The sequence below is a fragment of the Oreochromis aureus genome, linkage group 16 (assembly GCF_013358895.1).
Source record: "Oreochromis aureus strain Israel breed Guangdong linkage group 16, ZZ_aureus, whole genome shotgun sequence".
NCBI lineage: Eukaryota > Metazoa > Chordata > Actinopteri > Cichliformes > Cichlidae > Oreochromis > Oreochromis aureus.
This window is the reverse complement of record NC_052957.1, coordinates 3,124,274-3,149,109: the sequence shown is the minus strand read 5'-3', so window position 1 is coordinate 3,149,109 and position 24,836 is coordinate 3,124,274. Positions and strand designations below refer to the sequence as shown.

The following is a 24,836-nucleotide window of genomic DNA, read 5'->3' as shown; positions in this document are numbered from 1 at the left end:
AGTAGGATGTGCAGAAGCAGCAGGAGTCCGGCCCTCTCTGTTATTCCACTGATGTGTGTTTTCTATCTGCAGAAGCTCAGATTTAAACTGCAGTTTGTCAAAACTGAAATTTATGATTTAAGCAAAAACAAAAACTGCTCTCTTACCGGAAGTATCCAATGATCATGATGGCCACTAGCAGAGAGCTGAAGGACACGGCGTAGCCAATGGTATACATGACGTACAGCCGCTCAAAGAAGTCTTGCTGTGACAAGAAAGAGAGACATTTGCTATTTAGTCAACTCCTCCTGAACAAGACTCGTACAATTTACACAAGCATGACTCACAATGGTATGGTGGAAAAAACGGGGCTTCAATGAGAACATGAAAGCCCATCACGAATGGAGTTTAATTAAAACAGAAAAATGAGTCAGCATTACATCCCTAATCTTTGATATAGTAGAAATTACTTCAGGAGTTTTAGCGACAAATCCATTCCCCAGAAATCTAAGATAATGTAATCTCTTCGAGGACTGGTTAGGCTCAAAGCAGCCAGAAGATCCAGCTGATACCAAAAACAAAAGATGGCCATAAGTCTCTCTTCCTGGTAATGTTTTATTTTCAGAGCAGATTCCATCCCCAGGGGAGTATGGTTGCTTAGATGAATAGGTTGAATATGAAAAGCTGTGTGGAATGAAATTAAAATGCTAATTTTATAAGAGAATTGTTAATTTTCTTGACAAGATTTTAATTCTTTGTAAAGAAAAATGATGATGGTGGGAAATTACGGTTGGACTGATCCATCATTTTTAAAGCAACAGACCCGGAAGTCTTTTTGTAAAACATGCCTGAAACTACATTTGAGATATTAAGCACATGTTAGGCTTATCGTTAAAAAGTTGTACCAGTCTCTCAAAGTCAATTGTGATTTCACAAAAGCTGCAATTGAGCCAAGCTGGATGAAGGACTCGGAGGATCTCCAGTTTATGTTTGCACTGCTTCTACAGGCAGATTTGATTCTTCTATCTAAAGCAAGTTTTTGCAGAGCGTTTAGCAGGTTGGAGACACAAACTTTTTTATTTATAAAGTCACTATTTTTTTATTTTTTTTAAGGGAACAGCCCAACTTTATGAATATGTAATTCAACACTGAATGGAATGGCTTGTTATCTGTTATCACTCAGGCTGCAAATGAAGCTCACTCTTCACATTTGTCACTCCTCCAAACTCGAGTGTCTCAGTAAAGCAAAGTCTCTGCAGCACGTCGACTATTTGTTTGTTTCCTACTACAGTACACCCACTCCAGACATGAGGCATCCAAAGTTGGCAATTAGCCGGTGAACACAGCAGCAGTTAGCAGCTAAAAAGTCAAACATTTCCCCCTGGGGCTGTTACAGACACACACAAAGACAAAAAAAAACCACATAGTACCAAGTCCAAATTCTAATGATGCTCCATTTCTCTGTCTGCTGTGTGAGTACACTTCCACAAAAGCTGCTTTGAAAGGTGCCGTGAAGGCATATTAATGTCACTAATGTAGTGGATAATCCATGTATTATTCATCTCTGTCTCTCTTCCACAGCATGTCTTTATCCTGTCTTCCTTCTCTCACCCCAACCAATCACAGCAGATGGCCCCGCCCCTCCCTGAGCCTGGTTCTGCTGGAGGTTTCTTCCTGTTAAAAGGGAGTTTTTCCTTCCCACTGTCGCCAAAGTGCTTGCTCATAGGGGGTCATATGATTGTTGGGTTTTTCTCTGTTTGTATTATTATAGGCTCTACCTTACTATATAAAGCGCCTTGCTGCAACTGTTGTTGTGATTTGGTGCTGTATAAATAAAATTGAATTGAATAACATTTTGGGTCTTTATATGTGTAGCAGGCAAAACAAGGAAAGGGGAAAAGTAACTGAAAGTAACTTTAAAATATGAGAATTTAAATAGCTGTAAACAGACGGATGGAGAGATGGAAATTTCTCCAATTATTACGATTTTGTATCCTGTTCTGCCTTCAAATGGCTAAAATATCAAAATCTGCACTTAAAATTGATATTTTCATAATGAATCATACCAAGCAGTGCACTAATCACTATGGCTGATGCTAGGCTTTATTGATTAATATGTTTGATCTTCAAGAGATGCAGACTGTCTGCATGATTACATGATTTTAAATTTTATTTTATTTCTTTGGTTGCTTGGAGCACAGTGTCCTTATTTGTCCTGAAATAATTCTGCTATATGATTAGTCACCAGCTTCTGAGAACACTGTTTGGTTTCTTTATCAAATGTTGCTTTGTATTTTATTAGGAGGGGGGGAGCATATCTGGGCGGACGGTACCGTAGAGGATGTAAGAAATGCTTTTTGGAGCTAATTACAGAGCAGAAAATAAGACAGTCATAATCCTGCTGTACAAAAGTTAGCAGTATTTCAGATTTCCTTTAATCATTTTTCTTCTACAACCTGAGAAGGAACACATAATGAACAGCTAACAACTGATAGATATGCAGCCTGTGATGAGAGCCTGAAAGCTGACATTGCCTTGTGTTAAAGGATAACAAGTAAAAAGGAAAAAAAGGTGGGAACATGAGCTTCAGAGGATGAGGAGCTGTTTGGTTGTTAGACACTCGAGGTAAGAATATGAAGCTCTGTACCACAAAACAGATGTTTGGGTAAGATGGAGCAGATGGAGCAGAGAACATCCAGGCTTATTCACAGAGGTCTGCTCTATGTATGGTCATTGACCTGTGTGCAACACTGCGCGAGGCTTGATTCACCCCTCGTTTATTTACATTTAGATAGGAAAATGGAAGATAGGGCCACAATTTATTGAAACATGGAAACAGTATGTGAGGTGAAAGCACAGTTTGTATATTTTAAAAGAGCTTAAAAGTCAAAGAAATTGTATGGCTGCTTTTTTCTTCAGCACATCCTGAATGCTGAAGTCAGATGCTTTCCAGATAGGATTACACTGTAGATCTAAATCTAATGGTACTTTTCTGTGTTCATAATTTCCGTTGTTTTAACAAGCTCTCCAGCAACACTGGCTGAAATCCAGCTCCTACCCATCACAGAGTGTTTTACAGACGAGTGTAGACACTCAGTGTACCTCCCCAGACCTCCTACAGACATACCGATGAAGATCTGAACCAAAAATTTCAAATTTAGATTCATCACTCCACCCTGCCACTGACTTCCAGCCCAGTTGTCTCTTGTCTAATCTAGCACACATCAGCCGTTTCTCCCATTTCCCTTCTTTAATAATGACTTCTTGACAGCCACCCTTCCATTTCTGATGAGGCTTCGGTGAACAGCGGGTGGATCAGCTGAAGGTTCAGGTGCATCTCTCAGCTCCTGTGTCGGGTCTTTGTGGCTCTCAGACACTGTTCATCTGCCGTGGATCGTTTTTAGGCCTGTCACTTCTTCTTTTGTTCTCCACTTGTCTAGTGTCCTTAAAATTTTTAAGAGGCATCAATGCCAAGTTTTCAGCTTACTGCAGTGTGTTGGTGTAAAAATACTATTTCATGCCTGTCAAACTGTGTTATCTTTGGCATTTTTCATGGTTTCAGCTAAAGAAACAGGAAGAAATGTTTCTTTGCAACAGGCTACTTGTAATAAAGTGCTAGAAGATACAATTTAAATTTGGTTCTTTGTTGTCTCTTGTCTGTTTTAGACACATGTAGTTGTTTCATCTCTTGATTTAGGACCCTTTTTTTGTTTTGTTTGAATGATTTAAAGCCAGTGTTAAGTTCCTTAATGAAAAGAAAAAAGGTGGTGAGGTGGTGTGATCGTGCAGGATGCACCCTGGAAAGGTCGTCGGGCTTGAGTTAAGAGAAAGTCTGGCTGCTTGGAAGCAAAATGACTTTTACTGTATACTCACAATAGAAAACATATTTAACAAATACAGCTGCAACTTTAATATTTTATAGCGATACTTACTCTCCCATCTTCGTCACTGAAGGGCTGGAGAAAGCGTAAACACTCTGAGTAATTGGTCCATGTTTTGTTCCAGTGCTCCACAAAGACCCAGGAACCGTTGATGTCACACTTCCTGTAAGCATGTCCTACAAAATGCCCATTTTAAAAATAAAAAATAAAAAATAATTTCACTCAAACAAAAACACCTTTAAAAAGGTTTAAGTAACTAATGCATAAATGGCCCAAACACATCTATTCTTACACAGGTGATCTGAAATTATTAATCACAATGAATAATAAAAATTACACCTTCTTAGTTCTGCGTCGTGTATAAAAGAGAAAAAAATCATTTTTAATTCCTTAAAAAACCTTTTTACCTTCAATTCATTGTGACTTTCACATCGGGGAAAGAACAGATGTAAATCAAACTATTAATGACTGAATTTAAAACAGTAATGTTGATGCTCGTGTTTGTTCCACTTTAATTCTTTAATTTAATTTTTTTTTCCTTGTGGCCTAATTTTGAAGCTGAAATTATTCAAGAATCCTGCTGTAAGGACCACACAGTTTCACTAATTATCCACCAAGTATGACGTCCCACTTTTCTGTGGTTCGGTTTTTGTGAAGAAAACATCAGAGCAAAATTTCTCAAAAAGCAAACTTTCATCTTGTCCAAAACCTTCAAAATCCTCAAAACTTTTTTTGGGATTGTACGTGCTACCTGAGAATATAACGGGTCGTGCTGAAAATGCTTGTATTACATGTTCGCTGAACAGTTTGAGTTTTTCTTTGCATGTTAAGTTCTAATTCAGTGGTAGAAAAGAAAAGTGTTAACCTTGGTGATTGAAGTCATAGATGTACGATGGGCAGGGAACCTTGGTGATGAGCCCGGGGGAGCCGTGGGGCCAACAGATCAGACCGTCCCAGTCTGGAGGGCACACCTCATCTGCAGTGAGAAGATGAAGAAGTCAACATGCCACCGATATGATACCCAGCTGTTTTTTCTATGTGTGCTTGTTTGTTTTATATGCCAAGAATATGGACTTCTATCATATATATCCATTCACATTGTGAATAGGCTTGTATGCTCACAGGCCACTTTGTTAGGTGCACCTGTTCAGCTGCTCATTAATGCAAATGTCTGCTCGGCACATCATTTAGCCATGTAGATGTTGTAACAACAACCTGCTGTTCAAAGTGAACATGAAAGTAGCAAAGAAAGGGGATTTAAGTGACTTTGAATGTGGCATGATTGTTGGTTCAAGACAGGCTGGTCGGAGTATTTCAGAAACTGTTGATCTGCTGGCATTTTCTGAGAAAAGCATCTCAAGGATTTACACAAAGGTCTGTAGAAAACATCCAGTGAGCGGCAGTTCTCTTGCACAAATGTCTCGGAGATGTCAGGAGAATGGCCAGACTGATTCAAGCTGACAGGAAGGCAACAGGAACTCAAATAGCCCCTATTTTCACCTGAGGTATGCAGAAAAGTGTCTCTGAATATAATACACTGAACCTTAAAGCAGAAAACCACACCAGGGCCGCTCCTGACAGCTAAGAACAGGAAACGGGTTATAATTTGGTGTCGCCACAATAAGACAATAGAATCTGAATATCGATTTCTGCTGCGATATTCAGACACACAATTTAATTTAAAAACAAACAAGTGTGGCTCTATCCCAGGTCACCGGCTCAGGCTGGTGGTGTAACGATGTGGCGGATGCTTATTTGGACCCACTGTTTGAATCGCACAGCCTGCCTGAGCATTGTTGAGCATGTCCGTCCATTTACATCCACAGCGTTTCCATCACCTGATGGCTGGATAACGCTCCGTGTCACAAAGATGAAATCATCTCAAACTGGTTTATGAAACATGAAAATTAGTTCTCCCCAGTAGATCTCAGAGCTTTTATTATTGGTCTCCTCTTCCCACGGGTCCTTTTTAGTTTTCAGAGCAGAGATTACTGCTGTGCCTTTAACCTCCTAAGACCCAAACTCTTTCATGGCGTGCACTTTTAATTTCTTTGTTATTTGGGCTGATTGGGACCTGATGAATGTAAAAACAAAGAATTACCAGATTTTTTTGTACCTAATTTTTGTTTCTGAGAAAAATGAGATCCACATATGAGGACATTCGTTTTAAATTTCAATAGAACAGTGGCAGTATAATGTCCCCGTAAGTGGATATCAGGCCGTTGTAGAGCAAAACTTAGTATTTTGGTCTAGACAACCTAAAATGTGATTCCACATATGTGGATGCCAGGTCCTTGGAGGTTAAAACAGCAGTTTTAAAGGCCCGACACCACAAAGAGTCGGGCCTTTGCTGGTGATGACGACTGGGACACTCCAGAATGAGTTTCCTCATTGCCCTCATCCTTTTGTTATGAATTCAGAGAAGGCTTTAAAAACAGATAAAGACCTTCCTATCCAAACAGACATTTGGGTAATTATGTGTCTGACCCTGTTTTGTGGTGTCCGTGCATCTGTTTTATCATTTTATTTGTTTTGTTTTCTCTTTGTCTGTGAAAGGTGCTTAATAAATAAGTCAAACGAGTTCACTATAGTAAATCAATCCAGCAGAGCCACATTGGAATGTGCAGCCAGGAAAATCATCTTAATATGACGAGAATCTCTGATGAATATTTCTAGCAGCTTGTTGAATCTGAGCCATGAAGAATTAAAGTGGTTCTAAAGGCAAAAGTGGGTCCAGCCTGGTACTAACAGGGTGTACCTAATGAAATGACTGCTGATTGTAGCCATAAGGCTCAAAAGAAAACCATTAAATGAACACTTGATCATCTAAACTTTTAACGTTGGTGTGATTTTTGAATCCACACCTCAAAGGGTTGATGGTTTCAGCTTCCACTGACTGCTGTTGTGTCATTTTGTTCTAATCAAATTACAGACACGAGTCGAGGTTTGCAGCTCGAACGTTTCAGTCGTCATCACCTGATGTGTGATTTAAGAGTTCCTGTAATATTTTTGAGCTGTATAATTTCAATTACAGTGACTGAGCCTGGATTCAACTCACACTATTCAGTCTTGCTTTTTTAATGACATCTAATTACTGCCTCAGCAGGCAAAATGTGAACACTAAGTTTTTCCAAACATCCTTTCAACAGGAAACAAAATCTGTGACTTGTTTATTCAGCGAGTAGCCAAAAAAACAGAACACCGCATTCACTGACCATCCTTCAATAAAAGCCACTTACACGTTTAATTGCTATTTAGATCTGAAAGGAAATAGATGGAACAACACTTTCTGAATGTGTTAGAAGGCAAAAGGTTTAATGGCAGCTCCTGACATCACAGGGAGGCGTGAGACGAAATCATTTAGATATGGGGATAATGGTGCATATTATAAACGACATCAATTAAAGCCAAAGGGAAGAATTTGACACAAAGCCAGATGCGGGAATCAACCAGGACATCAGAAAGTCTGCTGATGTTTCTGTTAGAGCCTAAATCACACTGGCTGAAATAACATTACAGGAGTCAGGCATTAATCTAACACCTTCAGATCTGCCTCATCTGCATTGAAAACTATATTTTCACTCATATCTCAAGATGTCACGTAATACGGGTGACGCGAGATATAAAAGCAAAACTATATGAAAGTTGATTTGGGATGTTGAAGAGCTCTGTGTGCGTGCACCTCAACACAATCTGAGACTGTTGTGCCCTCTGATTTACAATCTGGATCAATGTCCGTGCAAAAGGGTGAAGACGAGCCTGAAATACTGAAAAAGGCTCCCCACACAGCAGCTTTACTTCCTGTGTATGTGTCTTGTTATGTGCAATATTAAAAGACACAGTCATACTCTTCTGTTTCATTGAAATAGCAGCTCTGTGGAACAGAAATAGTCTGAGCCCAGTGCTAAACATCTGGGGCAATAAATCAATGTCAGCCCACAGGACCTATAGGAGAGATGCCTATAGGACAGACTCGGGGCACACTCACAGCTGCTGTTGGTGACATTAACAAAAAGAAAAGAGTTCTTTCAAGAAACTATTTAAAATCAGCTGTTTAATATTTTATGTATTCTGGAAGACAAGACCAACTGTCCATCAGTGATTATGCACCTGCCACCTGGAAAATAAAGAGATAAAAAGCACAAAAGCATCCAGAGAGAGAAAGTTACACCCTGCACTCTGCCCAGGTCTAGTGCTGAAGGCTGTGGGGTAAGCTGCACCCACTTCTGACGGAGCATGCTGGCTCATTTGTTGCTGCAGCTCTGATTTCAAATTGATTCCAAACATGTGGTCTTTTAATTGAAATTACTCATTAAAGAGCACAGAAATGTTAGCCTCTATTATTCTGTTAAATACTTGCATAATCACTGGTTATGAAAGTTGAACAGATGAGATTTTCACAGTTAAAACATAAGATTATATAAATAATTGGTCTATATATAATAAAGGACAAATGTCCTTGAAACATCCTTTGATTTTCCCAATTTTATTTCTTATCAGATCTGCAAAGTTGAATTAAATGCAAACAGATCTTACGACAGATTATCACATATGTAGCAAAAAATGTTATGTTATTGACTGTTTGAGCACATCCCCCTTTTTACCGTTTGCCAACACAACCCCGGTTACAGAAGCCACAGGTTGTGCTTTAAATCCTGGGTTTAGGTTGTAAGAATCACTTTTAGATACTTGTCAATTTTTTGCAAGCAAAAGTGGAAGCTCCATATACAAATACGACTCCCTCCTTTCTGCTCTAAGTGCACTGAGCATCCTTAATTGAGATAAGGAGTGCAGAAGAGTTTGTGGTCACATCAAATATTGATTTCCTTTTGTTTTAATTTTCCCTGTTTACTGACAGTTGGAAAAATATGTTTAATCAAAAGTATTGATTCCATTATTTTTGGAATGGTCCTAATTTTTCCCTCATCATACAATTTAAAGTGTTGATGTTTCAGCTAAGCTCAAATGTGCAGAGTTGTGTGTTGTTTTGCAGCGTGCGTATCTGCGTGTATGGTTTGTACCTGTGGTTCCTGGTTCAGTGTTGGAGAGATTCTGGTAGCACTGCATTTTGATTTCATACAGGATGTACATCTGCTCCTGTGCAGAGAGCGGCCCATCAAACCCCATCTGTGGAGCACAGCAAACACGATCAGATCTTTGACCCTGTGCATACATGACTGTAAGTCACCATTTCCTGAAAATTCAACAACACTGGGAACATCTTGCTGCCTGCTCTGGGCCAGACCTGCTCTGCCCCAGGTCTTTGATTTTAAGATAATCTTGATTTGAATATATGTAAAATTATGTGAATTTTAACATTAAGAACATATTGATGACAGGACAGCGATTATACTTATATACTGAGTGTAGTTGCCGAACTTTTTCATTACAGATCAACTACAGGAATACAAATGAATTATTATTATTATTATGTGGGTGATGTGCAGGGTGCTGTTTATAGGAGTTTTTTTTATTTGTTAGTCAGGTTTTTGTTGTTATTGTTCTCCATGAAAATAAGTGAACCAGAGTGGCTCCAAATACTCGTTAGCGTATTGATTGTATTTTACTGCTGTTTAGTTCAAGTTCATAATTACTCTTTAAACAAGGTCAGAACCTAGACGTATAACGAAAACCTTTCGGAGAATATTTTAATCTCCTTTTCTAAAAAAAAAATGAATATGTCCAATGTTCTCAGTCTCATGTTTCCCCTGGTTTACATTGTTTTGTTTGACTGGAGATCCAGTCAAAGGCAACAAACAGTTTAACATGCAAGAACTTCAGTTATTGTTATTATCCAGCTGTAACCATTTAACTTCAATATTAAAAAAAAAAAAAAAAAAAAAATTACGTCAAATTTAAGAAATTATAAATATTCTGCTACAGTAGATTTCTATTTATCAGAAGAAGAAAACAATCTACTTTGGCTTTCCTGTCATCTGCATTGCGTCACCAATATTTTAACCAGATCTGCAAATCAAGGATGAAGGTGGCTGTTACATTTACCAAGTGCAGCTCTAGCATAATGGGCCACATGTTCTAACATGGGAATGATGCAGAAAATAATGGGCAGATTAGTCTATAGAGCTTGAAAAAAAAAGAGTCTGGACTTCTTTAAGTTTCCTTGAAGACGTTTCACCTCTCACCCTAGAAGCTTTTTTAGTTCTAAGAGCCCCAGATTTTAAACCCTATGGGAGTGTCTCCCAGGATGGACATGGACCCCCTATTGGTCCTCTACCTAATGCCACGAGCCAATGTGTGAAAACAGGTGTGGGTCACAATCAGCCATTGTGAAAACTAGCCCCACCCTATCATGTGATTTTCTGAGGTCAAATGGCCCAGGATGTGAGTGGGCGTTAAGGCGTCTGGGAAGGACCTCAGAACTGGATCATAGATGGCAGATTAGGGCTTTCAGGCCATCCAGCTCTTAATGTTCTTAATTAATAGTTAATGAATAACTAATAGTTTTAAACCGCATCGATTTTATGGAAATAAAAATAAATTATATTTTTATTATTATTAAGTTAAAGGAAATTATGAGTAAACCAAACTTTAATTTTAACTAAACAATCAGAAAGAGACATGGTGGGAGAAAAGCAGTGGGTTTGGAAGATAAATAGAACTGAGTGTCATCTGCGTAACAGTGAAACTGAACGTTATATCTCATTCAAATATTGCAGAGAGGCAGAAGATAAATAATGAAGAGCAAAGACCCCGGGACAGAGCTTCGAGGCACACCACAATAATTTGAATTATACTGATAAATACGTGTATTTAGTTGCACAAACTGAAGAGCTGGAGAGGTACGAGGTAAACCATGTGAGTGCTATACTGTTTATGCCATTAGAGACTAATCTATAGCGGACGGTGTGGTGGGAGAATGTATCGAAAGCTGCAATAAGACCAAGAAAACTTAGATCAGTGATGAGAGCAAAATCATCTGCAAGCAAAAGATCATTTGTCATTTTCACAAGAGCTGTGTCTTTATTATGGAACAAATAGAAACTAGACTGAAACTGTTCATATAAATTATTTCCAGTAAGGTGTTTATGAACCCGTAAAACAACAGTTTTTTAAAGAATTGTGGAATAAAAAAGGCAAATTCAAAACCGGTCTGAAATGATTTAGATTGCTAGATTCTAAAACTGTTTTGTTTTGTTTTTGAAATTGGAGATATTATTGCAGTTTTAAGAGTAAAGCAAACAATAAGGAAAGAATATACAATATTACTGATACTGTAAGAGAGCCAAAAGAGGTCAGAGACAGTTTAACAAGATTAGTGAGCAGTGGGTCAAGTTAGTGCTGATGATAGAGGAGACCCAACCCTGCAGACCTAGTGTGGGGAGACTTTTGGGTGACATCTCCTCTTCTCATGGCGAGTCCTCGATTCAATTTTAGCCTCACTTTCATCAAGAATTTAAAGCAGATTTTTTGTGGTGCATAAATTCTTGGAGACGAGCAGTAATGTAGATTCACTCTTCAGCTACTCACACGTTGCCAAAAGTTTAGGCCTTGCATATTTATACATTTAACACTTGGCATGAATGAAAATGAAAAATATATAAAGAACGTTCTGGTGAGATTATTACACTGAGAGAATGACTTACACTTCAATCGCCCTTTTTTAACACTGCTTTTCCTAATTTATTTAAATGATTTCTTTCTGTATAAGTGAAAATGACTGAGATAACAAATTTATTAGTGTTTTTTAATGTAAAACATTTGCATTCCTTCTTCTTTTCTTTTGCTCTCTCTTTCCGCCACAGACTTTTTCTTTATGCAAATCCAACACGCTTTCCATTTTGAGACTGATACAGAAAATATACATGTGACCTGGTAAGATTGCTGTCACGATTCTTCCCCAAACGTGACCAGGATTGTTATTCAGACATCACACTCACATGTCAAACTGCTATCAGATTTGCATAACAGGGTGCATGTCTGGAAGTGGCTTAATATTTATCCCTGGGGTGCGTAACTGTCCTTACAAATTTTACTTCAGTCGATCCAGTCGAGGCTGTGGTATTATAGTGACCAAAGAGAGAGAGCTGTCTCTGAAGTGATGCTTCTGACATGACTAAAACAGGCATATCACTCACATATATTTCCTAAAAGCATCTTTTAAAACCCTGACATGAGTTTTGATTGACTTCTTATATGAGTCTGAGCAAAAAGAAACATCGATTTTTGCCTTTATTTACTTTTATATTAACAGCTTGCTTTATTCCTCAAAACGTAAGAAAAGGTCCTGTATCAGTGGGTTCCAGACATTATTTCAGTGATTTTCTTTTTTTGTTTGTTTGTTTCTGTTGGCTTCTTTTCACATTGATTTCCATACATTTCACTTCCAGTTAATGTCTCATTTCCACTCTCATAATTTGCTTCACTTCTTACAGAAATCTAAGACCTCTCAGACGTACTCCTCAAACTTTTAACATCCTTTTATGTGATTATTCCAGTTTTCCAAACCCAAGCCTGACATTCACTGAAAATCTGAAAAAAAGACGTCATTACAGCTTTAAGCCATCTCACAGCCTGTCCAGGAAAATAACAGTGTGGTTATTGTACCATGTCAAGTTTACAGACCCATGTACAATCATATATCCAACAGACCATTAAGCAGAAGAGTCAAACAGAGTTAATATTCTTTGCAGATCATGTTTAAGATGTCTGTGTTTCAGATTTGAAGCCTTAACATTTCCCAGTAGAGTTAATTATAGTTAACATACTTTCAGAAATATGTTACAGCTCCATCTGGAGTGTGGTAGGAAACTTGGACTTACTCTTGATATATGCATGTATAAATTAAAGGTACTGGAGGAGCCAACCAATCAACTCTCAGCAGCGTTATAATGCTGAGTTAACACAAAGCATTTGGTAGAAGCTTAAGAAGGATTCCCACCATGTTTATCTACTAAATTTTAACAACTTGTACATTAAGTACAAATTGGGGCAGGTTAAAAATTATAAGCTAGAATATTTAAAACCTAAACAACAGTCTTGACTTTGCAGCCATTGTTCCCAGACCATTATTGTAAATCAAATTACATGTAGTTGCAAGAAAAACCTCTCGAGCTGTAACTGGTCACCTAAAGCATCTGGAGCATCTGGAGCCTACATAACTGATCACGTAATTGATCATTTGCATTTATATTTGTCTACTGGTGCAACTAAAACTGAGCCAATCATGTCGAACTATATCCAGCAGCAGTTACTTTTACTTAAAGGCTGGAAAAGGAAGAAATTACAAGCAACTACATGGGGAGGTCAACACAGCATAGTATTGCAATATTTTGTGCGCCAATATTGTATCGATACAGGAACATGAAATATTCAAATTTAATTTAAAAAACTGAAATACTTGAACCATAAATACCATGAACAAGAGAGCTCATGTCGCCTGATAGGAGGCAACCGAAACAGGTCTCTCTTATAAATAACACATTAAGTCTCAATGGGATTACTTTTATCAAGGTAAATTTATATAAATAAAGGTTAAATTAAAAAACATTCTGCAGGTTTGGACTGAGTGCAGCCACTCTAAGAGAGGTTGGTGAAGGTTTGCAAATAATTGCTATCTAATTTAGCAATGCCAGTAGAACAGGAAGGTTGCTGTAGACAGAAACATGTGATTTACAATGATTTATCACAGTTAACTGCTGTATTTTCAGAAAAATATTGCATTTAATTACCAAATTGAACCCATTCAGATGCAGACAGAATCCATCTTACAGCAGCATTTGTGGCATTTTCGCCACATTTCTTCTTTTTGCAGCAAAAAAAATAACTGAAGAGACAAAGCTTACAGATACTATTGGATAAAACAGATACTGAAAAAGTTTAACTTTGAGTTCATAATTTGGTGATAAATCACTATATATATTTTTTTATTGCAACACTCGGCATATCACAAAATGCTAAATAATTGCAATAATATCATATCATGCAGTGTCTGGTAAAGCCCACCTCTGGTATCTACACATGGATGACCAAATGGCACATGTCTGCTGAAACCTGACCAGTTTATCAGCAGGCTGACATTATCAGCTGTTTTGCTGTTGCACATGTTGTCCACCAGAGGGCACACCTATTTTGAACCACAAAATGATAACGAAATGTGTGTTACATCTGTTGGAAAAGAAAAAAGTGTATTTAACATCACCAGAGATCAGTATTGTTCTTAAAAATCCTATGCCATCAGGCTCTACGGTCAGGGTGGGTGTTCAGTTTTCCCTTCTGGGTGCGGCCCGCCACGGCTGTCCCAGTTTCTAATGCAGCACCTTGGGGAAAATTAATTGCCTGCTCTGCCGGATATAAACAGCGCTACAAATAAAGCTTGAGTCATAGGTGTAGATAATCACAGTGTTGGTGGAGAAAGTGAATCCCTACAATGAATAACTGGTTAAAACTCTTCTAGCAGCAATAACCTCAAAAAAGCACTTCCTGTTGTAGCGGCTTATACCTTCAAAACCTTTTAGAGCCATTTTGGACCATAACTGCTTCAACAAAGCTCAGGTGGGGATTATTCTCTTGACGTCATTTGACAGTATCTCTACATCTATTCTATTTCTTGTACAAGCAGCTCTCCTGATACTTAAAGCCCTTACCCAACCCTTCTTTTTTCACCTTAGAGAATAATATGTCCTGTGTTGCAGTTGAAGCATCTTAACTGGGCCCCGGTTTTGTCAAAGGTAGCCATAGTACTAAATCAGCTCCCATTTATAGACAGATTTTCTAAATAGAAGGTGTCTGTATCCCACACCTGAAGGCTTGTTCCATTAATTGGACTCCAGATTTACGCCTTCCTGAGCCAAACAACCCAGCCTAAGCCCAGCCATCTCACTGAGGGTGGTTGGTTGGTACACAGCAGATGTTTGACTTTCAGTCTTGGGATAAATAATTATTGTGCCAGGCATCAGAATCAATTCATTAAGTACATTTAAACCCCTGAAACTTCCTTCGTGGATCGTTTGTTAGATGCAGAAAGAAGCTCTCTTCTTTATTTCATACCCTAAAACTTCCCAGCGTGTCAGTGTGTTATTTTTAAAACTAAGGTAAACTGAAGCTGCTGTTTAATATGTGCACACGTTATTTGATGTTGCAAATCAGGCTGACGTGTTCATCACTGACTCAGAGTTCAGCCAGTGAGCCTTGGTGGGCTTTACCTAATCCGACTCCAGACTCTGAATTAATCCCCGCAATTTGTCCAACAATACAAACAGATCTGATGTTGAACCCGCTGATGAAACAGTTTAAGTAAAGGTTAATCTGTGGGATTAAGAGTGAAAGGTGTTATCTTCACACATCTTTGTCTTAGCCAGCTAAATATCTCTCTTCATGAAAAGAATGCATGTCGACCTGATGGCAGACATGGATGAAATTAAAGCAGCTGTGCAGGAGGAGGATTGCACTTCACTTGCAAACTGAAGCAAACACTTGAGTCTGATTAGCAGGCAACAGCTTTACCTGGAAAATGTATAAAAAAACAGCTTTAATCTGACAAATAACAGGAGGATTAGCATCTGTCAGTGAAGCAAAAACCATACAATCCCAACTTTCACTGATTCATATTTCAGGTTCAGAAAACAAACAACATTTGAATCTACCATATGGCCGGCACTATTCATTATTCCATTATTGCTATTTGATATTCATATTATGAAATGATGCCTTGGCATCAGAAATGTTATTTTCTGGTTTTTACATACACTCAGATCCTTCATCATCACAGAGGATCCAGTGCTGGAGCCGCTGTCCATGGTGCTGTTAATGCAGGAACGCTCTCCTGCCCTCAACATGTTGCAGCTTATGCTTCACTATAAACAACTGGGACTCATCAGTGACTAATAGTACATCAAGTCTGGTGATTCATGTGTCAATTTTTTACTCAGCCCAGCTTCGAGTTACATGCAAAATACTCTATTCACATACATCATCTTATTTAAAAAAAAAAAAAAAACAATTTAAGACAAATAATCTAAACTCCAACATACTGCTCTTGTTCCTAGGAAGCATTCAGTTTGGTTTTGCTCCATTACTTTAAAAGTGATGCTTAACAAACCCATCATAATGTGATCTGAAAGGCAACTGATGTGGGCAAGCTGATGGTTATTTTAGAACACAAAACTTATCAGATGTGGAACAAACTGCCCCTGGCAACTTAAGCTCATAACAAATGCATAGTGTCTATCTGCTGTGCTGGTATTGATATTGATTTTATGATGAAATGGGGAGTGTGCGTGCGTGTGTGTGTGTGTGTGTGTGTGTGTGTGTGTGGTCGCAAAGCTCTACAGCACAAAATAACAAAATATATGACTTATACACTTATACTGTTATATCTATCTATCTATCGCTCGTTGTTGACTCCTATCGTTAGTTACTATACACACACACAGACACACAGAGACATTATATACATACATATATATATATATATAACAGAAAAATGCGCACATGCACTATACTTGCATGCATGGCTGGTGTTCTTTAGATTGCTTGCTGTGTCTGCACACAGGGGAAATGATGCATAGTGCTGGTCTAACATTATATAATGACAGTTTATATTCTCATGTTTCTGTTGAGCTTCTTTGGGCTCAATGAGGGAAACAATTACTCAAAAATATGACTTCAGCAGCACAAAGATGCCGCGTGCTGTGGCGCGTGCAGAGCATAACGTTTCTTACCTGTGCGTCAACCGCAAGCCAACACAGGAAAAAGTTTGGGACTAATATCCATAAGAGAAAATTCATAGTTCGTCGATCTGCCATCATCCCCGGCAGTGTGAAGAGAACACCTGGTTAAATAGTTAATTGTAAATCCTGTTTTCTTTCTTCACAGCGGAGCATTTCGGGAAAGTTTAACCCAAGTTGTGGTCAAAACCTGAGCTGTCCGCGCAGTGGAAACGACAGCGGTAGTGGACAAAATCCCACGTTTCCCCACTCGGGAAATCCTTTCGTGCACCCATGAATGTTTCCAGAAAGGACTCAGAAATCACCACGGAGTCATCCCGGGCATAATCCCAGAGGAGCGGTGCAGACACCCGAGATTCCCGTTAAGTCTGTGATGTGACGCTCAAGCACAACACGCAGCGCCCGACATGTGAGCCGTGGGGGGGGGGAAGGTGGGGTTCATGTACAAGTGGTGTCATTCTGAAACATCCTCTGTCGTAAACACGCGCAGCAAGGAGATGTTTTCCCTCTCCTCGCACACTGATTCAGTGCCCTGGGTAGGAGCAGTGTCGCTGATTGCTTACAAGGGCGTGGGTTTGGTGTCAACACTGGGGGGCATTCATTAGGCGGGCAAACTTGAGATCCTCCCCCAGGAAACACCGAGCATCAAACAGGGAATGCTCTGCGTCACTTTGTGCCAGATTTTGGTGAAAAAGCTTAAATTCTGCAAAAATGCAGAAATATGGAAAACTGTTAAAATGACATTAGGTTAAAACAAGTACTCATGTAAGATAATGTATTATCTAAATACTACTGATGTATGGTTCACTCCATGTAAAATCCATAAATTCAATATAACTTACTGCTATCATACAAAATTGTCGTAATGCGTTTTTGGCTCGTTATTCATATTACAGACGCGCGCGCACACCAAATCCAAAAAATGGTGACGCTGTGTAAAATGTAAATAAAACATTTGCAAATATTATAAATCCATATTTTTTTCACATTAGAACACAGAAAACAATACCAATATTAGAACCGAGAAGAAGAAATTTTACTGTTTCGTGAAAAATATGAGCTCATTTTCAGTTTCACGCAGCATTACAGCTCAAACAAATTTCCAGGAAAGGCTGAAAAATAAAGGGTTAATCGGCAGCTACTAAATTATGAAAGAATTTCAAAAATAATGTTCACGGTGTAAAAATGTTAAAAATGTATGTAATATCAGAAAATCTGGAGAAATCTCTGTGCGCAAAGACACGACTGATGATTCTGTCATCAGCCTGAACCCTGACCTTGAAATACCACATTTTCTCAGTTTAAATATTTGATGTGTTCTCCATTTTCCACTGTGAATAAAACTCGGGATTGCGAGCAGATCATTGCAGATCATTATTTAAATTTTACACACCATGCCAACTTTTTTGGAATTGGTACTAGACTGACCCCGACGATAACTGCAGGGGTTCGGTGTGACAGGCCTTGTGTGTTCAACATAAATCATGACTGTGGGGAGGAAACAAACTAAAAACTTAATCTGTAATTAGATCGCATCATATTTACAGTGATAAATGATAAATCAGGTGCTGGGATAACCTTAAACATACTTTGTTCTAACCCTGCAGTCATACCACTACATTTATCATCAAATTATGTGTTCTGTACAATCATGTATGTAGTATTTATATGTATTTAGAAATTATCAATATTTCAAATCTGTAATGCAAGTTTACCGAAAACAGGAACAGGCAGCATCAGGGGATCTTAATGATATTTAACTGGCAGCAACACTTCATAAAGAAACTCAAAACAATGTCTTGAGGCTAAGAACTTATTTGGATTTTGGATTTGAAGGGGGGAAAGAAATGTCTTTATATCTGATTTACGTGTGTGTGTGTGTGTGTGTGTGTGTGTGTGTGTGTTCTTTTTTGCCATAAAAAGAATCAGTGATTGTATAAGCTCACACTTTTTATTCATATTTTAAGTTGAGTACAAGTTAAGTTAAAAAAGTAAGAAAAAAAACAGAACTGAAGAACAGAAGACCCACCCGTGTCAAACGCATCATTTCCTTTGTGAGTCACGTTAAAGATGTTTCATCATCAAACAAACAAACATCTAAACAAAAGTCATCTGTCTGAATTTGAAATGTCTGAAAATTGGCACATCTCAGTTTTAGTTTCATCACAAACTAAAGTAGCTTTTGTGTTTTACAGTGTGAGGAAAAGTAACACATACACCCATCAGGATTTATTACTCTCTTTGTCCTGTCTCCCTCCCCTCACACAACCGGTCGCAGCAGATGGCCCCGCCCCTCCCTGAGCCTCGTTCTGCTGGAGGGTTCTTCCTGTAAAAAGGGAGTTTTTCCTTCCCACTGTCGCCAAAGCATTTGCTCAAACGGGGTCATCTGATTGTTGAGTTTTATCTGTTTTCTCTGTATTACCCTGGGTCTTTTAACTTAGAATATGAAGCACCTTGAGGTGACTGGGATTTGGCACTATATAAATAAAATTAAATGGAATGTACAGACCTCCCTCTCCCCAGACACCTAATCACTCCAGGGAGTCTGGGACGGATGGTTCGGATGCCCAGACCGCCTCAGCTGGCTGCTTTTGATGTTGAGGAGTAGCAGCTGTTGAGCCTTCTCACAAAAGATGGAGCTGCTCATTCTGTTAGTCACCACCCACAGTTCATGGTCATGAGGTGAGGGTGGGAATCTAGATGGGCCAGTAAATTAAAAGCTTTGCTTTCATGCTCAGCTCTCTCTCAAAGCATAACAGACCCGTATAGCATGTGCATCACTCCACTCCTCCCACTCAGCTCTCCTCTCACTCAGACTAGACCCCCTAGATACTTACACCCCTCCACATGGGGCAGCTTCTCCTCAGCCTTTTGCATCTGAGAGCCTTAGCATCAGACTTGGAGGTGTTAGCGCCCATCTGTGTTCTCTCTACAACTGTACAGGGACTGATACCCAATACTCACAAAGCACCAGAAATTACCAAAGAAACTGCATTGATTTAAAACAATTGTATCTATAAATTCAGGAAAAAACAGGAAAAAATATTCGAGACAGTCGGCCTGTCAAGAGATTTATTCTAAATAACTTCTTCAGCTGAGAGTCAGCGAGGAGAAACACACACTGCAGTTACTTGCAAGCAAGGGCAGTCACAGCACTCGCACAGAAGTGAGGGCTCTGAGACTCGCGCCGTGCCACTGGTCTTTATTTATACATCACTGGGTGAGTGTGTGTGTGTGTATGTGTGTGTGGGGTCAGTGGTGTGACCCCATAAATGACTTCCCCAAACCTGCTGGTCTGGAAGTCCAACAGTTCATCTAAACAAAATGCACTTAGAGTAAAACAAACATAGATACGTTTATCCTATCATAAAACAATAGAAGAAGGTATGCCCTTTTCCCATGCTCCCAGGATGTGAGTTTGAATGCCAGAACACCCTGGAATGCACACAAAGCCCCAGCAGCCCACTAAAGATCACACATCCTATCACTACACAATTGATTATACACCTCTAAGCATATATGGAAACTTATATCATTAAAAGATTATACTGACTACTAAGTACAATTTTCCATTGACACGGCCCATTTTCCCATGGACGTCTGAGATGTATTACCAGTTTTGGCAACCAGAGGCGTCGGCCCCTATTGACTATAAATGCTGTTTTAACTCTTACTCCTGTAAAGACAGCTATAATTTGACAACTTCCCCAGTAGCCTTAATGAAACCTCAGTATATATCAGTAAAGATGTCGTTTAATGACTATTGGAATAGTTTCTGGGGTTTTCAAGAGTAATTACCTTGGTAGAGACCTTCCTCACTAACTGCTGATGAACTATGACAATATGCACTCAGTTCTAAAAGGGGAGGGAGGGGAGGCTGTCCCAGAGGTCACTGGGCTGGCTTCACCTGAGCAGGTATGAAAAGTGAGGTCGCTCTGCAAGGCAGGTCGGTTTTGCTTGAAATAACAAAATGATATTATATTTGAATATGAAGGCTCCTAGCAGAACACATCTGTTCTTGAACAGTATTTGGGACGTTTGACATTAAAATATCTGCCTGTTGTTTTTCTTACTGATATTTTTAAAAGAGAAAATCTTTTACTAAAAAGACTGCAAAGAAGGATGGACAACAGAATTTTATAGCTGTAAGAGATTTTTCAGCTCAGAGTCTCAAGGTCTCTGTCAGGAGTTTCTCTTATCTACTTTTAGGAAGAGAGACACTGGCCTTGCTTACACAACATTCCTCCTCTTTCTAATAGATTAAAGGTGAAAGAGCTGTGTTAGCCCTCTGTGGATTGATGAGAAGACGTGAATAAAATGTAGACACGCACTCCAGCACACGACCTTCACAGCTAGTAGCCGCACGTAATACCAACACATGGGGTCATCTCTGTTCTCCTCGATGAGCTTTCTGCAGACCTGAATCTGCCGGGTGCCTTCAGACTTCAGGAGTGAATCCAGGCTGTGCAGGATATCTTTCTGTTATCTGGCTTCACTTATCCTGTTAAAGCAATCAAATGTCAGTGAGCCAATCCAGGGGTTTCCCAGCGTAGCTACAGTGAAAACATCTGACCACTTTCAAACACGAACAAGTTTGCAGACAGCAGAGTGACCGAGCCAACAAGAATATGAGATAATATGAGGCTGTACAGTAGCAGAGCGTTAAAGAGCTGTATGGATGTTGTTCAGCAGGACTGGAAACGACACACTGCATTATTAACATTTAGCCGATTTGCAGCCAGGAAAGAAAGCTGGAAAAAATGCTGACTCTGGAAGTTAGAAGTTATCAGTATGACAGCTTTGTCAGTGAGACACAGGAGAACCTGATGGATTATAACTGTGATTCCATTACAGTGATTTTCACATAGTTTCTATTCTCTGGTGACCTTTAACTGTCTGAGTGCATTAAAGGATACGGCCTCTGTGATTTGGATAAGTTCAAACCCTGCTCCCGTCTCCAGCCTCTGACCTGACAACATTTCTACAACAATGAGTGTTGCACAACCAAGTGTCTGGAGATTTTTTTAAGAAGTCTGTGCAACAATTTCTGTTTCATCACTTTCTAGCTCATGTTGAGCAGTGTCTGTCTTTCTGTCATATGTTGGCCGTGTGAGCTGATTATTATGGACCCAAATGCAAAGCACAGGAGGCAGGAGTCACATTCAATATGAGCGTTTAATGCTGATTAGTCCAAAAACACAGGAACAAACAGGAAATCGAGCAAAGGAACAAGGGGTGAGATAACAGGTGGATGCACAAGTGGAGACAACAGACACAAGGGCAGGGGAAATAAACTCAACAAGATACAGAGAACAATCGTTACCAAAATAAAACAGGAAGACACAACCAAACAGGAAACTAAGAATCAACTCGACACAGAGGAGGACAAAGGATGAGCAGAGATGGGACAGAAGAGAAGGAAATGCAAAAGAGTATCGGGCTGGGTCTGTGACCCAGCGATGATGTTGAGTTCTAGGATTATTATTAGTTTGCCTCAAGTTTTAGTCTCGGTTAAGATAAGATAAGATAACCTTTATTAGTCCCACACGTGGGAAATTTGTTTTGTCACAGCAGGAAGTGGACAGTGCAAAAGTTATGAAGGAAAAATTAGAATAAGATAAAATAAGAATAAATACAGTACACAGCTGTACAGAATAGAATAAAATAAAATAAAATAAAATAAAATAAAATACTATATACAGTAGAATAAAATAGAATAAAATATACAATAAGATAAAAATAGAATACAAATGCTATATACAACTGAGTAAAAATACAACGATGCCAGAAAAGATTATTGCACATTAGTGTTATTGCACATGTGTGGGTTTGATCAGTTAAAGTCTTTGTTGTGGAGTCTGACAGCAGTGGGGAGGAAAGACCTGCGAAATCTCTCCGTCCCACACCGTGGGTGCCGCAGCCACTGAAGGAGCTGCTCAGTGGTGTCAGAGTCTCCTGCATGGGGTGGGAGATGTTGTCCAACAGGGATGACAGCTTAGCCGCCATTCTCCTGTCACTCACCACCTCCACTGGGTCCAGAGGGCATCCTAGAACAGAGCTGGCCCTTCGGATCAGCCTGTTCAGTCGCTTCCTGTCCCCAGCAGAGATGCTGCCGCCCCAGCAGACCACACCATAAAAGATGGCTGAGGCCACCACAGAGTCATAGAAGGTCTTCAGGAGTGGGCCCTCCACTCCAAACGACCTGAGTCTCCACAGCAGGTACAGCCTGCTCTGCCCTTTCCTGTAGAGGGCGTCTGAGTTATGAGTCCAGTCCAGTTTGTTGTTCAGATGAACACCAAGGTACCTGTAGCTGTCCACAGCCTCAATGTCCATACCTTGGATGTTCAGTGGTTGCAGTGGAGGATGTTTGTGCCTGCGGAAGTCTACCACCAGCTCCTTGGTTTTACTGGCATTGATCTGGAGGTAGTTCAGCTGGCACCAGTCCACAAAGTCTTGAGTCAGTCCTCTGTACTCCTTGTCGTCCCCATCAGTGATGAGGCCGACTATAGCAGAGTCATCAGAGAACTTCTGCAGGAAGCACTGGGTGGAGTTGTGGGAGAAGTCTGCAGTGTAGATGGTGAAGAGGAACGGAGCCAGAACCGTTCCCTGTGGGGCCCCCATACTGCAGACGACCCTGTCCGACACACAGCCCTGAGTCCTCACATACTGTGGTCGGTCGGTGAGGTAGTCCAAAATCCAGGTAGTGAGGTGATGGTCCACTCCTGAGTTCTCCAGCTTGTCCTTCAGAACCGAGGGAAGAATAGTGTTGAAGGCACTGGAGAAATCAAAGAACATGATTCTCACAGTGCTCCCAGCGGTCTCCAGGTGAGCGAGGGAACGATGTAGGAGGTGAATGACGGCATCATCTGCTCCAATGCCAGGCTGGTAGGCAAACTGAAGTGGGTCCAGTGATGAGCTCACAAGGCGCCGAAGCTGAGCCAGGACCAACCGCTCCAGGGTCTTCATCAGGTGGGATGTCAGAGCCACCGGCCTGTAGCTGTTGAGGTTCTTGGGGCGTGAAGTCTTTGGCACTGGTACAACACAGGAGGTTTTCCAGAGCTGTGGGACTCTCCCCAGCCTCAGGCTCAGGTTGAAGAGGTGCTCCATCACACCACACAGTTGGTCCGCGCAGGACCTGACGACCCTTGAGCTGATGCCATCTGGACCCGGTGCCTTCTAACATGTTTCCCCCACGCCTTCTGTGTTAGTTGTATTTCTTGTCTGCGTGTTTCATGATGTCAAGCCTGTGTTGTCATTTCTACGTCTCTCCATGTTTCCTGATTTATTTATTTCGAAAGGCTTGTGTTGCTTTGTTCAGTGTGTTTAGTTTGACTCTTCCCCTGTGGCGTCGTTATGTCCATTTGTGTCAGCTGTTTCCCCATGTGTGTCCCCTGATCACCTCCTGTGTGCATTTAGTCTCTGTGCTTTCATTCAGTCTTTGTCAGGACGTCTGTTCTCCTCCCTTCATGTCACGTCTAACGTTCAGGTACTTCATGTTTCATGTTCATGTGTTTTCCCATAGTTTCCCGCATGTTCCTGCTCTGAATAATGTTCATGTCTTTTTCATAGTCATCAGTCTAGTTTTTCCCAGTTTAGGTTTCAGTTTTAGTCTTTGTCATTGTTCAATTTTGCCTTATTTTGTATTCATGTTTTTCGGCCCAAATAAACAGCTCGCTTTTTGTTATACTCTGTTTTTCTCCCGAGTCTTACCTCAAACACACCTGTCTGTCCAAACCATGACAAAGAGATTTAAACACAAACTGAGAGTCACATGAACTAAAATTAAAAGTAACTGACGTCTCGACGTACGTTGAAATATCCAAATGAAGACTTACTGTAGATTTATCTTCTAGCGGGAAGTTTACAACTTATTTACATCATGACCACAAACCTGTCTGAAACCATGCGGCAGAAACTGGCGTGCACCTCCCTGGAAATGTAACTACACTTCAGCTTAACGCAGCCTAAAACTATTGTGATTAGCCTGTTTGGTGCTGTCAACTCCTCCTGTGCATCTCCACCAACTTTTTTTGCCACATTTTTTGACTAAATGGTGAATGGACTGGTTCTTATATAGCGCTTTTCTACTCTCCCAAAGTACTCAAAGCGTTCTATACAACATGCCACATTCACCCAGTCACACCCATTCTCACAAGCACTTACTCTACACTGAGTGCTTCCTAGCTACATTTACACTCCAGTGGAGTGTAACACTGGGTATCTATGAAATACAGAAACCTAACAAGCTAAAATAAAGGACTTCAAATAATAAGCAAAAAATAATAAATAA

General features: G+C 39.9%; 1 protein-coding gene across 1 annotated transcript in view; it reads right to left on the bottom strand.

The window, feature by feature from the left end:
• pth2ra (parathyroid hormone 2 receptor a) overlaps positions 1 to 17,080 on the bottom strand; it is a 74,871-nt gene extending 57,791 nt beyond the window's left edge. Inside the window, exons 1-5 of the mRNA XM_039600201.1 lie at positions 16,541 to 17,080; positions 8,882 to 8,987; positions 4,726 to 4,836; positions 3,912 to 4,036; positions 147 to 244 (exon numbers count right to left, since the gene is read on the bottom strand). Coding sequence (XP_039456135.1) covers positions 147 to 244; positions 3,912 to 4,036; positions 4,726 to 4,836; positions 8,882 to 8,987; positions 16,541 to 16,627 — 527 coding nt within the window. The 5' untranslated portion in view covers positions 16,628 to 17,080. The remainder of the gene's footprint in view (positions 1 to 146; positions 245 to 3,911; positions 4,037 to 4,725; positions 4,837 to 8,881; positions 8,988 to 16,540) is intronic.
• Positions 17,081 to 24,836: the final 7,756 nt, after the last annotated feature.